Below are 17,392 nucleotides of genomic sequence, written 5' to 3' on the forward strand. Positions count from 1 at the left end.
GTTGGACTCCCGGTGCACGAATGTCTCCAGACACACGCAGACCAGTCTCCGTGTCTTCGGTCGAACAAAACCCAAGCTAACAAGGAAAACATCAAACATCGTGACGCCGGCACTCAATCCTTGTGTGCAACTGCCCCCTATCAACAAAAACAAGATATTTCGTATTGTTTTATTAACAAACGAGAAACTACGATTAAAAGTGTCCAGACGGCAACCCTAATAATACAGATGAATTAAAATATACTTTTCACCATTATTTTTTTAAATCACTCCACGACTTCGTGGTTTTGCTACAGTCTCCATTGCTCACTTTTATTCAGTGACATCTTTCAATGTCTGCGACTGCAGTGAGTTCTGTCGTTATTTCAATGTGCTCAAAATTTCTGTAGAGGAAAAATATGCAATTGCTTCTTAGAAGCGGAATACCAATGTGATCTGTAACTGCGACATCCTGGGTGTCAATGTAATATGCATGTTTTAATTAAAAAATGAAGCAGTATGCATCTACATACTGCGTGATGGGCTACAGGTCTCTGTCCTGTATAAAAGTCTCGCCGCTTGTTGGGGAGACTAGAAACTTGATTCCTGCAACTTTGACAACCAATCAGTTTCCCTCTTGTTTGCGTCACTGGGTCACGTGACCATGAATTCAGCACCATGACTGCGGACAGCGACCGCGTAGCAGACAGCGCGACTTGAGTGAACTGTGTAGAAACGTACAGTATAGTGAAGAAGGTGCTCTTCTTCAGGCTCACACCTGAACAAGGCGTCGCAGCCGAAACGTTGTGTTTTCTCTCTTCCCTTTTCGGCACGGAATAAACCTTTTACTTGTTCCTTTGCAGCTGACGCAGCTGCCCACCTGATCTACTTCAACGTACAGTATGGCATTACTTTAGCATGCCCAAGACTTCTGACGCCTTGTTGAAAACATACGCGAATCTTTCACAACAGAATTATTATTAATTATAATTATAATCAAATGTTTCAAATACAGCAGGGATGGGTGTTACAGAGGTGTGTATGCATTCAAAATGCGAAGTCCTGGAAGATCAACTTCGAGAGGAAATTTTACATCCTGGTTCACGTTTACTAGATTTGTTATCAGACACCTAGTCTCTTAACATCTGATGTATTGCTTTTGAATGTTCTCAGAGAGAACATTTAGAAAAGCTGTTCCCCATTTATATAACTGGGTGGACTCAAGTAACTGAGAGAAAGGCATCTTGATTAAGATACAACTCAAACTCACAGCCCAGCAGTTGAGCCCACAGATTTACCCACATTCTACACTACCCTTAGTGTTATGAAGGGTCTTTTATTTTAACAGAAGCGGGTCCCCCTCTTTCTCCTGCAGAGTATTTGTGCCTCACTTACAGGGCTGAGTCCCGATTCTTTGTCCAGAAGAAGGCAGGGCTCTGAGCCTCACAGAATTTGCAAATACCTGTACATAACAGAGGTGGGCAGTGTGAGTTTGTCTTTAAAGTTTGCGGTTTGTGTCACAAAACAAAGATAATGGGAAGTACAAGTATTTAAGGTTTTTTTTTATTTTTCACATTTTTAAGGTTTACAAAAGTAGTGAAAGTTAGCTTTTTTCCTGGAACATAAATACTGTGTTGGCCAGCTTCTGCGTCTACAAAAAGAGAACAGAAACAGGAAGGTATTCAATTCAATCGAATTCAATTACATTTAGTTCAATTTAAAGTGTATGCTGGTTTAGACCTTGGATAGTCACATGTCCAATCCTTTTAAGTAGACATATATAACAAATACTTGTTCTAGAAGGAACTGTCTAGACTCTGCAGGGAGCTGAAAGTGTCTCTGAGTATTTCACCCTTTTCAGACAGTTTTTGTTTTAGAGACAATAATATTTCACAATACAATCATATCTTTGCAGTGCTGCTGAACACAACACAAAAATAACAAGAATAACAAACTCAAACATACATGCATCCTTTTACTCATCACTATTAGGAGAGACATCCCCACACAAGCACTCACTGCTGCCATAAGGCCTGACAAAGATAGAGAAAGGGGGTTAAAACATTTTTTGCACAACAATAAAAATTGGCTACCTCATTTTAAAGGTGCAATTGAGGTACAGAACTATGCAGTATCCAATTCAAATAAAAAAATGTGTGGTGAGGTTAATCAGATATACATGTGAAAGGGTCCTTTTTAAAATGCCACCAGTCCAGCAAAAACGAATGAAACAGATAGCTTTCTCAATGTCTTCTGAAACTCATCTTGTAGCTTAAGGGTTCATTAGAATATTGCTGGAAATCAAGTCCACTGATAGTTCCTGAGAAACCAAACAGGTTGGAAAACATTGAAATTGTATTCAGTTGAAACTGTAGACATATTGTATGGTACACATACATTTATTACACTTATAGTATTTCACTTCCACAAACTTACCAAGACATACATTTTGGGCAATTTATGGTATAATAGAGACATAAAACATATGGTAGAATTCCTGTGATTGGTGTTTTTTTTTGCTAGAGGTGTCACAGTTTTGCCATGGTATGAAGGAACCTTCGCATAGAGATAATCATTTGCAAAGGCTGCATGTTAATTTTTGATGTTCTCAACGATCATTAATGTTTCTGGATTGACTTGATCCAAGATCAGATGCTTCTCCTCATCCAATAAATGGAAACCAGAGAGGATACTTACTGTAGGTGGGTCTGCTGGCAGAATTCACAGGCTTTTCGGAGGCTGGGTTTAAAACAGAAACGTTAACCCAAAAAACAATAAAATGAAAGTATTTGATAGGCACACTAGACTGTACCAACTGATACAAAAAACTGAATCACGTTGGGTCTTCATGTCTTCATGTTATTCATGCCTATACCTTGCAAATGAGGGTGATTGTTAAAAGCAGTATGAGCTTCACACACACTTGGACAATTAAGAGTTACTCTTGTAAGGATTAAGGTTATCCAAAAACCTGGATAAGCAGGTTAGTGTCTTCACTAAAAGACACTACTATATTTGCAGAAAAAAGGACAAGGGGTTTATTTTCACAAAAATAAACCAAGCAGTTCAGGAAAAAAAATCATCTCACAGGAAATCCTCCCAGCTCCAGGAAGCAACTGAACTTTCCTCACCCCTTAAACAGCTCACCCTCTCCCAGAAGGCCATTCTCCCTTAAAGGAGCCAGTCGCATTTACACAACATGCTCAAACAAAACGTCAACATATACTTATACAGACTAGAAATCTGTTTAAGCCTCTCGATTCACAATTCAAAATATACATGAAACTTTAAAGCAATGAAACCGACAAAGTAAAATATGAATTGGATCAGTTATATATGACCTACGAGTAACCTCCCCCCCAAGGTCAGCAGCCATTTTACCCCTGCTGTTGTGGCACTGAAAACTCTGTTTATTGGCAGCCATCTTAGATTCTTCAGTCAGACTTCGAGAAAGCCTCATATGTAACCCATACACACACTCAGAACAAGAAGATAGAGACAGGCTACTCCGCTGCAGTTAGAAAGACCCTCCCTAGAGTGTTGTCACCCAAATGATATGTTAAAAGAGGAACACAATAAAAGAGCACAAGACACTCACCTCCAGGGGTGACAGGAGGAGCTGTAGCTGAAGTACCTATGTAAAAAATACAAACAGGATGTTATGATACATTTCGAAGCATGAATGGACAACAGATCCGATCGGATTATTCCCAACCCTTGATGGCGCCGACAAATTCAACCCAGTCATGTTTTTGAAGATGATACCCTGACTTTCTTCAAGAAACAGTTGCTTGAGATCCACCAAAATTAGTTTCCCTCTGCCAAATGAGATACATGTTCTTATATTCTAGAAATGCAAATGGAGTTCACCCTTTACAGTGCATTCCCAGACAGCAGTGACCTGGATAATTACTGTATGTAACCTCATCCATGCTGAGGATATGCGAGCTGCTCTCATTGCAACTGTATTTGTGAACATGGAGAACAAGACTGTTCTTTTAAGAAAACTACAATGATTTCTTGCATTTGTAAAGAGCTTATCTTTACACTGCCCACCAAAAATCACCATTGTGTTTTTTAATATTATGATATTTTTTCCTTTATATAGCAACCTTCATCCCAAAGGATCCCAAAGTGATATGATCAAAGAAGAAGACTCAATCTGTCCACTGCCAAAGTGCAGTGCCCACAAGGGTGGGGTACAACCACCCTACTACACAGCAGATCAGGTGGAGAAGCAGGGAATTGCTTCACTAGTTGAACCAAGGGGTAAGGTTACCTTTAGCCCAAGCGCTGGAGTTAACACTGTTTCTCCTGAGAGCAACGTCAAGGCATTCTTTAAAGACCAAGCAGTCAGGATCTTGAATTGATGATAAATGTGTCTTCAGAAGGATGGAACTTCCTACTGTACATCATAGAGTCTCCTGTCACCATGCTGGGACGCTGATGTGAAAATGATGGTGCAGAGGGAATGGTTGTCACGCACTGTAAATCCAGAGGGCGCCCTTCTTCTGTCCTATTCTTTCTATATCGACTATACCACCTGAGCCTGGGCTAACCTACGTGTTGCCCCTTTTACCGCTGCGCATAGGCTCTCTACTGCTCACCTAGCCATTCCACGACATCCGTGACAATAGTGCCATCTACTGGCCCACCAGCAATAATTATATCATCAACCTGATTTTACTTCCTCATCTAAGCCAGGACACAACTAGTTTCTGAGATCTCTCAAGATTAGGCTACAAAACGCCAACAGAGCTGTCCTATGGAATTAACTGAGTCCGAGTTATACTTAAGTGAGTAACTAGCACTGAATCGTCTTCTCAAATCACTTTTAAAATGCACCTACAATAATACAAAGAATACTAGACGTTTCGTTTTAGTGCATGCATATTTTGTTTTAACTATGTCCCAAAACTGAACAGGTCCATACGAATTCACGAACACATTTACGAAGGATGGTGATTTAATTTAATTCTGATTTGCCTCTCAAATAACCAAAAAACCCAAAATAAAAAGGCAGTTCAAAAAGAACATCTGCAAAAATCTAGAAGTCTTCTAGAATTATGTGAAAACGTACAGATGTTTTAATTTAGAGAGATGTCCCTTGTTTTTTTAACATAAAAATACAATGTAATCTAGTACAATACAATGTTAACATAAGAATACAATGTTACGACAAAAAAAATGTTAGGAAAAAAATCCAAGTTTGCTGCTGTAAGTATGGCTGAAAAGCCACAAGGTGGCGCTCTTTCCTCTGGAACAACACCTTTCTAATTCCAATATACCCCTGCGTGGTGACAGGTGGTACGGTCCTTTGAAACAGTGATTGCTTTTGACTGTTTGAGCATTAAAGTTACCTTTGCCTTGCAATGATGATAACCCGGTTTTCCTAGTTAAATTCCATTTCATGCTGCTTCTGGCTGGTCAACCTACAAACCCCCTTAATTTAACTGGTGAAGTAATGTCTCACTTCCCCAACTAACCTGCTGTGTGAAGAGGACTGTTTTTGCAAAATGGCTGCTGTAAGTCACCCAGATGGGTCCCTGTGGTGAATCTACTTTCCTTTTCAGAGTAAAGTGCTTTAAGATCCCTTGGGGATGAAAAGTGAAACGCAAATACAGTAATAAGAAAATGATGCAATGCAGAACTTACTATGACTTAAGCTTTATTTCATGATTAATTTAGCTGCTGTTGCTTCTTTAATACAATAAGCTAACAGAATGGGGAGCCATTTCATAAAAATGTTAGTGACCTTAGTTTCATGTTGTTCTCAATATGGAATCAATCCTTTTTTTCCCCACTTTGCAGATAACTGACTCTCTTTGAATCCAGTTCCTATCGATTGACCTCTTCCTGATTATTTTCAGAAATTCACTGTTTAATGGTGTCCTCTGAAGCCTGCTGAGTTCCAGCTTGGAAGCTCCAGCAGGGTTAGACAACGATCCAGAAACCAAAGAACCAGACAACGTCCAGTGCATCACTGCCAGGTACAGTACATGCTGTGACATCCCTGATAATTACCTTTTGCAATTCCAGTTCGGTCCTGGCATTCTGAAATAAAAAAAAAGCTTTAAACACACTGTAAAGTAGGCAAATGTTTCCAGACCCTCTCAAGATCTTATCTTCTTTATGCAAAATATGTTTTTACTGCAGGAAATAGCTTTCTTTCTGTTATTTTTGGCTGATTATTACAACTCCATTGTCTTCTGAAGGGTTATGGTTAGAGTTTTGGCTTTCCACAGGGGGTGGTCATCGTATCGTCCTTCCTGAACTGAGAGCTCAGATGTCACAAGCCATACTGGCCCTGGATGACAGTGCTGGTCTCGCTAGTGATGACCAACTGCCTCCCAAACTGAATGGGAGGTGGGTTATCTGGGGGTTGCATCCGAGGAGACAGTCAGCAGATAATTACCTTGGATATCCAGTCTCTTGCTGTCTTTTCCATATTCGCTTTCAAGAGCAATTTCCATCTGGTTATAGTCCATTGTAGCTTGTGCGATTGTGAACTGCAAAAAAGTGTTGGTTTGGCACAGGAAGGTGCCAGGTCGCTCACACACAAACCTGGAATCCTTATTGATTGAGCAAGGTGGTATCTGACTGGGATGAGCCTGACAAAGTGCTTTGAAGGGGTAGTTCTTGTCATCAACCAGAGTCACTGGCACTGTCAGTTTCCCTGGAATGGTGAAGTTCACTACTGCAGCCTTCCCTACACAAACTGTAACTGAAAAATAATAGACAAAGATCAATTTTGCATTCAATGAGCCTAGACTTTGAAGTCGTGAACTGTAAGACTGCATGTACCACAATTACACTTTCTCAGCTTGGTGGCAGTTAAAGAAACCCTGCTAACGCCGAGTACAACACGAAGTGGTGACTAAAATGTCCTAGCGAGTTATGCTTTTGGCCTTTTTTCATGAAATTCGGGTTCCGGGCTTCATTTATTATACGGGGGTTAATCTGGGATCCCCATGACAGGAAGTCTGGAGTATTCTGCCTTTCAGCTTCACAATCTGCAAGCTTCTGAACAGCCGTGTCTGACTCGAGAGAAGATCGCTGTTGCTCTTACTCTGCGTAATGTTCACAGTCCGTAAAATGAAGCTGGGTTTCTTAAAGCATTTAACATATAAAATTAGACAAAATCGATTTCCATTATAGCTTTGCAAAAGGGAAAAAAAGGTCATTTACGTTTCTTCTGGTTAAACTCACCATTTCTTTCATACTGTACCATCAACGGCCAAAAATAAAGTATACTGTCACTCCAGGTGTTAGGCGGCGTGCAAAACTTGCAATGAAATGTTTCTAAAGCTTTATTTCAAATATTGGCGAGTAGAGGATGATGACTTATAATAATAATAATCACAATAATAATAATAATAATAATAATAATAATAATAATAATAATAATCACAATAATAATAATTCACTCATCGTAATGAAAATAAGAGTTAAAAGCCTACTCACCAGTCTCTGATTTTTTCACCAGTAGCAGAATTAACACTACCCGGTGTGCTGAAAAACAAAAATCGAGAAATAACCACAAACAATCGTTTAACCTAACACTTCTTTTAGTTTTCATATTTAAAATAGAGCTGTAATATCTTTCCATTGATTACATGTTTTGAAGGAAGGCATTACACCCAATTAAAATAATATTTTTTAAACAAAATTTATTTCAGAATGTAATCTTAATCCAACAATTCTATTTTCTATTTATAGACGTGGGTATCACACCTTTTCTGTAAATTCCGATGATGATTTTGTTACACCCAAAGAACGGGCAGCCATAAAGATATTCGTCATTACAGAGGAAGTTACAGTATATGTACTATTGGGGCTAAGGTTGTTGTTGATTTTCCATGGGTTTCTGATCGATAACTTGTTAATAGTAACAATTAGTAGTACACTACGTGTGTAGTTGTTCATAGTGATCTCAAAGAAGATTAAGAACAGAAATAACCAACGAAAACTCTTTGGTTTATTCTCAATTTGCGGGTCATTATTATGTTAATTAAAACGAGTGTTTGTGTATTAGTTAGATCACAAGAACGTTTAAAATCTGCAGACCCATTTTTATTTAAAAGGCTTAAAAAAGGAATTAAAAAGTTAAAGGAATTCCATGACGATTTTATCTTCCCCTATGAGGAAAGATAGAGCAAGCAATAAACATTCGAACATAAAAATATTTAAACATTAAAACAACGAATACTGTTAAGAACGAGTCTTTGCGTTGTTCAAATAATAAACCTGGTTATGGAATCTAAAACTGCGATTGCAACGTGCAAGCTGCGACAAAAATGGCTGTGGTCTCATTGTTGAGACAACCATTAATCTAAAAGAAGAACTTACCGTCAGAAATCGACATTTTCTTCATAACTCTTTAAGCCAAATGACACAATTAAACAAAAAGTTTCACCTTAATAGCTCCAAAAAGGCGGGAATATGACCAAAAAGCTACCGATGCTGCTAAAAAAAACAATTGGTGAGAGAGGTTTTTTTTTTTCAGAACTCCGCCAGGAGGGGCTGGGCAGTAATAGAGAACTTTTTACTAGCGAATGGCAAGAGTGGAGTAACTGTTGCCACTTCACTCTATCCTTTGTAGCCTCATTCTCAACCTTGAAAATGTTTTTTTAAGTGATTTCACGGGAACGCGTGACACTGCTGCCTCAGCATTTTGGTCTTGTTTTTGTGATTGAACGTGATCTCTCCTCCCCCCCTCCCCCCAACTAATGGAGTTGACCCCCCAAATTCCGCCCCAAAAACTCATCTCTAAGCCGCTTATGGCAGTTCAGGCTGGTCTTCCCACATTCCCACGTGTGAAGGCGATTGGTGTGTGTATGTGTTCGGTGCATCATACAGTCCATCGTATACATTATATAGCGAATAGGAAGCTCACTGTGTCCTACACGGATATTGCTCCGGTACTGATGTGAGTGGTCGAGTGCGTGGATTTGTAATTCAACTATTATTTTATCCTCGAAGACATCTGGTCTTCGCATTCAGTAAGAGACACGCGGCTTTAAAGTCCTGTCAGTTAAGAACTGAAGCTGGGTAAAAACGCATTCATATAGCTTGACGGGACATGACAAGCTGGGACTGACAAGAGAGGTTCTCTTTCCTCCAGCGCATCCTGTCAGGTCGTATACCGGCTGTCTCAAAGACGCAGCACTTCAAGTTTACCAGGAAGTACGATGTTATTGGTCCATCGCATCTCCAGGATTATGTTCATAGGCTGGTTGAGATTAACTGATCTTTTTTAAAAAATGGGCTCCTCGGCGCCAGCTTGCAAAAAAAAAAATCTATACGTTCGATCGTTTTCGATTAATGAAACAGGTGCAGCCCGTCCAGCATGACCTTCTGCAGAAGCTACAAGCGCGTCTTTCGCCGAGCTCGATAGCTGTATTTTGAGGTGACTGTGTGTATTTGTGTGACCTGGGATTCAATGTCGGGTTCCCCCCCCCCCCTCACTCTGACTTTGAATACAGTTGCTGAGTGGCAAATGGAAATCTTTGGAAAGCAGATTTGACAAGGTAAGAGATGTTATACAGTACGGCCATTACATACTAATAATATTGTAATGCACTGTAATACGTATACAGTATATACTTGGCGGGCGCATGAAATCGCAGTTCACTAAATCTGAATGGGAATCGTTTAATTATGAGTCTTACGGTCTTTCAATATTAGTCTATCATCTCGAAAATAAAGAATACGACTTGGTTTCAGGTCGAGGCTTTAGAACTTAGTCATTGATATGTGATCGACTACATCAATAACGTTTAGAGACATCCGATGCGATCCGGAGAGTGTTATAAAAATCTTCACCGTGACCTGTCTTCTCTGTTATCGGCTAAGGGGCGACCAGTCGTATTCAGTATTAGGAGACACGTTATTTTCAAGAAGAAAATAAAACAGTACAATAACGCACATTTCTTGCACAACCTAACGTTCAAATCTGACAGCTTCCCTATCCAGTAGAAACGAAACTTAACTGTAGCTGACAAACCCACTGCGACTGTATTTATGCAGGCAGATGACTTGAGTCAATTCAGCTACTGTGGCTACAGTGCTGCTCAAGTCTGGGCATGCCTCGGTAGTTAATAACTGACGCAGAAAATCTCAAGATTATAGCCCTCAGATTACAGACTAGTTATTTAGTTTCCAATTGTTAAGGTCTTTAATTTTCTTTTTAGTTAAACGATGTTTAACTATAGTTAACGAAAAAGGCCTATAAATGCACGGACACTTTATAAAAACAAAATGTGCATGTATTAAAGAACTTAAAGAAAACCCCCCAACGAAAAATCACCGCTTCTGAAATTAAAACCGTTCAGAAGGGAGGATTTTAGAAAAGGACAGTACAGGGAGGACAAAACAGGAGTTCTCGAATTCATCCAGTTAATTCGAGTTGTAACATCGGATTTATTGATTCGGCTGTTTTTCGAAAAGTGGTACTTCGAAACCACCCAGAGACGCGTCTCTTTTTTTCCCTCAGACCCAACAGACACAAATGGTAACTTTGTGGAAGAATATGTAAAAACAGAACCAAGATGTATTACTTTACACGAAGGTGTGCGGGAGTATGGAACTAACGTACCTAGAAATGGGGTTTAGGCTGATGGGCTGGCTGCTTTCAAGAAATGGGTGGATGTTTAAGTTTAACATTTCAGTTCAGCGTAAGAGCATATTTGTGACTCTTCGTGTTGTCGCTAAAGGACCTGTCTTGCGGAAACGGTGCGTTACACGGGGACATCTCATCTGGGATGCGGTAATTAAGCTGTTGTGAGATGAACATATTGCTTATAGTCCGGAAGGTCAAGTAAATATATTTGAACAAGAATAGGCCCCGCTCCAGACATATCTCAGTGGCACTAAGACAGAAATTTGTAAATATTCGGAGTTGTCTAAGACGCAGTGAAAGGAAATTAAAATATTTAGTCAGTAAAGGAAGGAAAAGAGATGTATAAAGGAAATGAAAAGCTGGGGAAAAATATATTAAAGATGTCCTCTAATGTTAGGGGATGATAGAAGAGAAAAAAATAACTGGTTGGATTAGATTGTGAGATAAATCAAGAACGAATGTTCAAATGACACAGGTGGGCTGAATACCTTCTTTGTCCGTCCTAATGTTGCCATTCCTTTCTGTTATTTCACTTCTGCTTTTTCTGGTATACACAACATTTGTGCAGTAGGGGGTTTTCGGTAGAGACTGTGCTGGTTCTCCTGCGTGTTAGGGTTATTTTTCTGAAGGTACTCCGGTTTTCGGCTATTGATAACCCACGTTATCTACAATCACGCGTTACAAGACCTCGTTCGAGGTCTTGTAACTCGTGTCCGGCGTACACTCAGGTTAGTATGCGGATAGTGAAACAGCACAGCAGAGGTAATAGTGTTGATTACACAGGCCCATACATTAACTAAACACCAGAGTCTGGGCCTTAAAATTGTGTTTTAAAACTGGCAGAATAAAAGACAACGAAGCAGACAGATGACACTGTACCCCTCCCCCCCCATAATAGACACACATTTCTCGAAAAATATAGGTAAAATTTCAAAGTGCTTTTTGTTTTCTACTGCAAAGTCAGTCTATTGATGTGTAGGCCGTAAATAGACACAGAAAGTTCAAATCCGAAAGTGCGGTTGTTTTACTAATATTATTATTGTCTAGCTATTTCGTAAGTACCGGTATTGTTTGTACAGAACTTTGATGAGTTAAAGGCCTCAGATATTACTGGTCTTCAATGGCTTGTTTAATAGGAAAGGCAGTGGAAAACCTGATGATCAGTGCTCGGAATCGCCGCTACAGCCTGTAATGTCTATTCAGTTAATATTATTAACATAATGTGGTGCATAACCATCGACATATTTAAACTATATATATTTATACAAACGACGCGTTGGAGATTGTTATTGGTCTGTACTAATCATTCACCTCAGCATACTGTGTACTTCAATAGTGTCCTATTGGATACGAATGCTTTCACAATAACGCATTAATGACAATGCAAATGCATATTGTACAATACTGTACATACGTTTTCAGGACCTGCCCCCCATAACGTGTAATGGTCGAATTTCAGCAGAGATCGCTATTAAAGCAAGCTGTAATGTTTGTAATGTAATGTATCGCCCTGGAAAAACGTGAAAAAACTCTTCCTTCTGGACATCTAACACTTTGAAAAACCCACACAAAAATCTAAGACACAAAATCAAATACATTAGAACGTATTTTATTTTATTTTTTTAAATCCGGCAATGATACATTTCATGAATCCATGTAAAAATGTCTTGAAATGACACTTTTTAAATTAACAGAAATAGACCTTTTTGTTCTTCTCCAGATTAGGTCATTAACTTGGGGTAAAAGCCGGTGGGAACCATCTGAAATAAAATCCTTTAACTAAAAAGATTAAAAAACTAAAATGCACTGCAATAAAAATGCAGATGTTTAGTCGAATTTACGAAATATTCTTAAAACTGATTTATTTTAAATAAATCCCAAAATAGTTAATAATGTAACGTTTAGAAGATTCAAGGATTGTAGACGTACTGTAGACTGATTCAGCCTACAGTAAATATCGTAAAACGAAAGTGCTATTAACGTAAGCCTGTCAGCAATGCGGGATTTAGGTTGACTAAGTCTCAACGCGAATTGTGAGTGAAAATAACATTTTATGGGAAGCTATATTTACAAAGTGTAACGGAAATACTGTACTTGATTTGCCCCTTGTCTTATGCAACATTTTAAGCAAAAACATACATTTAGTTATGTGTTCACGCACGTGTTTGCGTAAAAATGTTGCTTTTCAAATTTATTTTTTTCTCCTGTTATTTTTTACTTCCACAAGCGTTACCTAAAACAAAACAATTTCGATTATTTGAAAGCATTCATTGTTGCAAGAGTAAATACTTGAAAACGTGGGAATGAAATAGCATAAATCACTAAGGATTAAAATATAAAATATCTCTCACAGATGTAAATGTAAGTATATCTGGCCTATTAAAGGCAAATGTCCCTGAACTCAAAGCGGGTGGGTTAACCTTATATGTTAAATTAGTCAACAAGTATATTTACTGTCATCATCTAAATAGGCAACATTCAGAAGTAAGGTGAGTAAAACAAACTTTAAAAAGAACAATACAGATGAACAATAATGAACTTAACAAAGTTAAACTGTTTTAGAAAACCGTGGGGTATAAATTCAATATATTATTGAGTATTTAATTTTAAGTATTTTAGTACTTAAAATGTAGTACTTGTTTATTACTGCTACTTTATTAATTTGTAACTTTTTTATTTTTACTAATCTAAAATATAGCATTTGCAAACACTACGTTTTGTGAAATATGCATACAAATTGAGAATCCGTCGTGTTTATATTGTGCAACGATTTAAATAGCTCAATGCTCAGAAAGTGTTGATATTTACAAATTTAAGGTCAAGCGTTACTGTATTTCTTCAAGGTTTGTTATCATACTACGGTTTTTAATATTTGCTGCGTAATACCGTTTCCAGTGAAGAATGCGGGGATGTTATTTCATGTACATATTGCTTTGATCACCAGTGTGATGTATTCTCTGTATCTGTATTTTCAGAGACAGAAACGAGAGTCGAGACAGAAATGAGTGTAACACATATCCGATAAATACCGAAGTTTATCAATTTAACTCCTTCGAATCTTGACAACCTTATTTTAATTCTATTACGGTGGTACTATCAAATAACAGCGTTAATGCATCTACTGTCAGGAGATTGTTTTTACTTCAATATGGAGACCGCAGATTAATTACGCTTTCTTCCAAAATGAAACTCGTAAGAGAATACTGCCCTAATTACACAATAACGTCTAAATTCATGCAGGTGCTCCCCCGAGTACCTCTTAGTGAAATTTCTAAACGTCATATTGTGTTTTCTCTGTGTTTGTGTGGGTTTTGTCCGTGTGACACTGTTTAACCTTTTAACTGTCGTCCTCAAGGATAAAAGAAGGAACGGTGTTGAAACAGCACACCTTGTTGCAATGTTACTCCATGGTCTACGAAAGTGCAGATTGTGAGATTGTGTCCTTTTGTACAGTATGTATAACGTCAACTCAAAGGAACTGGATGATTTGCTTAGCGTTCTTTTCTTTGGTTTGGTGGGATTTGTCTAGTCGGCAAACAGCAACCCCAGACATGAGTCATGGCCGATCAGGCACGAATCGTGTGCCTTGCTCATAGACTATTTGTATGCTGCTTTTACCAACAGGAGGCTAGTGAATGGCTGTATTTTAAAATTTAAATCAGGGTGTCTAATCCTAGTCCTGGTGGGGGGGGGGGTTAGTATATCACCAGACACATTTGTCTTTTTTGTACCAACGTAACCACTTCTATCACTTATTTAGGAACTGGTTCTTTGAAGAAACCTAAAAAACCTTCAGACACATTGGCCCCTTAGATTAGACTTCCCTTTGTGAATTTGTGAATATCTTATACAGTATATAGTGTACTGTATATCTGTGAACAGATCTTTCTTAGAATGTATTAATACTTAATAATAAGTTAATATTCCTTACACTTATATAGCGCTTTTCTGGACACTCCACTCAGAGCTCTTTACAGGTCATGGGGATCCCCTCCACCACCACCAGTGTGTACCTCTACCTCGATGATGCGCCAGTCCGCTCCCCACACACCAGCTCTCAGTGGGGAGAAGAGCAGAGTGATGAAGCCAGTTCAGAGATGGGGATTATTAGGAGGCCATGACTGGTAAAGGCCAGGGGGAATTTGGCCAGGACAGTGGGGTAACACCCCCATACTTTTCAAGAAATGCCCTGGGATTTTTAATGACCACTGAGAGTTAGGACCTCCATTTTTATGTCTCATCCAGCAACCTTAGTCTCCCATCTGGCCAGACTCCTACCTTTTGAGCCCCAGTGGGCTGCCAGCTGTGAGTTACAGGGTGCTATAGTACAATGAGCATCCTTATTGAAAACATCTGTGGAGATGTCAGCCAATTTATTATGCTGGGAAGGGACTTTTCTTCCATTGAATTTCTTAGCAGGCTTTTCAGAATTGGTAGGTCAGTAAGGCTGTTTCCCTTTAGTGAAGTCAACAAATAAAGAGACATCTGTTCATTATTATCACAGCAGCAGTTTATTTAAATTTGAATAACAGTGCAAATTGTGCTTACAATTACATTTAAAAAGCTGTAAACATTAATATGCCTATTAAGCAGTACAAAAGACAACTTATGTCCTATATATAAATTAATTGCAACTGCAAACAATTAGCTGCATTAAGGGAGGTAGGTACAGTTGGTGAATATTTAAAACCATCACATTTAATTTGTTTTCTTTTTAATTTGTTTTTTTTCTTTTCTTTTTACTTTTCACATTAACTCATTACATAAGCTGTTATGTTGTTTATAGCTGACTCATTGCAATCATCGGTGTGAAATTCTAGGTAGAAAAAAAGTCAACCTAAACACAAACCAAGCCAGAAGAGATGAGTGTGATCCTCTTTAGTCATTTTCAGCACCTTCTTATGTCCATGCTGTTTAAACTCCATAATCCCAGCTAATGTTAATTCTGTTTTTGGGTGGGGCCGACAGTATTTCCACTGAAAGAGGAGCTGTCTCTAAGAACAAGTACATAAGTCTTTCTTTAATGCACTCTGGAATACTATTTGTCCTAACATATTGGGGTTGTTCTTTTATGTATCATTGCAAGCTTGGCTCTGATTCTTGTTCCTAGTGGCACCAAGCTGCAGCCTGAATGTACTGTCAATTACAAGCTGCGCCAGACAAGAAATTCGATTAATTTGACATCTGATGTCCAATAGAGCATGTCAGGAAAATAAAGTGGAGCTGGCAAGTTTAGCAGAATGTCTTCTAAAAACGTAGGTGCTGTTGGGACATATTTTTAGGGTTAAAGTTTGGTATAATTTTTATCACTACAGTGATAACAATTTCTCATTACATCAAATTTCTTGTCAACAAATTAAGGTTTAAGCATTATGAATGGATTTTTGCATGTTGTTTACTTTTTTTTATAAGTAATGGGTGGCCACAAAACCATATATGAAATTGTGGTCCTCATTAGTTTGGTTAAAAATATGAAATGTTAGATGTCTTATTCCATGTTAATGCTAAGTCTCTAAGAAGCATGTACATAAGCTTGACTTTTTTTCCTCAGATACGGTGGGGTTTTTTGTATCTCTGTCAGGCTGGCTCTGATTCAATAGTGCTACTCCTGGAGTCACACTACAATGAAGTGATATTACTTTTGCAGCAAAATGAAACAATTGTGTAGGTATCCATGATTATTCTCCCTAGAGCCTTAGTGAGCAATAAAACTAGAATTTAGTGTACGATAGGAACTACTAGAAAATTGTTACTTACTGAAATTCACCACATTTGCCTTGATGTCAGTCTAAATTTCACACTATGTAATGATTGTTTCTGGAGTCTGCTTCAGAAACACAACAGCTTCTGACAAGCTTATAGTGCAAATCTTCATAAGAATGTGTTTCTTTCTTTTTTTTAAATCAAATTTAGACATACTTTCCAATATGTAATAATCACAGTGATTTGCAGCTTTTCATTGTCTTACTACCATGAAAAAGCTCAGCTTATTCATTACAGTAAATATATATTTTGCATGTCTATAAAAGCATTTGCATAAAAATAATATAGTATGTTCATGCATACTATACAGTGCATAGATCAATGTCACCTAGCATGAAGGAATCTAATCATCATGTTAATGTCTAAATAAAGCAGCCATTGCTGTAATAAGACACTGATGATTAGGTCCCACGCTGGTGATGAGAGCAGCAGATAATACCTGTGAAGAAATCAGAGGGAGTCTGCTTAGGTTACAGCATGTCATGTATTTCTTGGAAAGTAAAAAGACAAAGCTTCAATTTGCTGTCATATAAGCCACTGATAAGTCCATAGTTTATAGAACCTAAGAAAGGTTTGGTTAAAAATATGAAATGTTAGATGTCTTATTCCATGTTAATGCTGTGGTGCTATGCAGGAACGGATTTGCTCTGCCCTATTAAACTGGTCATGGGCAGAAATGTTTTTTTTTTTTAGTTTTCTCATGCATATGAAGATAAAACGTGGTGGCAGGGAGATGTGCATTGTTCCTGATCTAAGATATGAGAAGCTGACCCTGATCTCAGCTACTTAATAAGTTACCTTACAAATTACCCTGATAGATAAAATATATAAATATATAAACAGCTGTTAATGACTTGGGATCTTCAAAAGGCTAGTGGCATTTTGGCTCTGTATTTGACAAGCACAAATGGTTCCATGTTTGTATGAATAAGCTGGAAAAACCTGTTGATGTCACTTGTGTACAAGCTGGTGCTTGCAGTGACTACTCCCAGTGAAAAGTAGAAATGTTTCATTTCTGGACATGATCTG

The 17,392-nt window shown here is 38.3% G+C and overlaps 1 protein-coding gene and 1 long non-coding RNA gene across 2 annotated transcripts in view; one reads left to right on the forward strand and one right to left on the reverse strand.

Moving 5' to 3' along the window:
• Positions 1–1,565: 1,565 nt before the first annotated feature.
• Positions 1,566–8,560, reverse strand: LOC138225303 (uncharacterized). Its single transcript, XM_069185091.1, has 8 exons — positions 8,329–8,560; positions 7,444–7,491; positions 6,395–6,703; positions 6,004–6,033; positions 3,578–3,613; positions 2,677–2,718; positions 1,945–2,012; positions 1,566–1,630 (listed from the first exon to the last, which is right to left on the reverse strand). The coding sequence occupies exons 1-8, from the start codon at positions 8,351–8,353 to the stop codon at positions 1,583–1,585; spliced, it is 606 nt and encodes a 201-aa protein (XP_069041192.1). The 5' UTR covers positions 8,354–8,560; the 3' UTR covers positions 1,566–1,582.
• A 693-nt stretch (positions 8,561–9,253) lies between these two features.
• Positions 9,254–17,392, forward strand: part of LOC107075445 (uncharacterized) — a 44,621-nt gene continuing 36,482 nt past the window's right edge. Inside the window, exon 1 of the long non-coding RNA XR_011183825.1 lies at positions 9,254–9,509. This is a non-coding gene — a long non-coding RNA (uncharacterized lncRNA). The remainder of the gene's footprint in view (positions 9,510–17,392) is intronic.

Source organism: Lepisosteus oculatus, chromosome 27 (genome assembly GCF_040954835.1).
Source record: "Lepisosteus oculatus isolate fLepOcu1 chromosome 27, fLepOcu1.hap2, whole genome shotgun sequence".
NCBI lineage: Eukaryota > Metazoa > Chordata > Actinopteri > Semionotiformes > Lepisosteidae > Lepisosteus > Lepisosteus oculatus.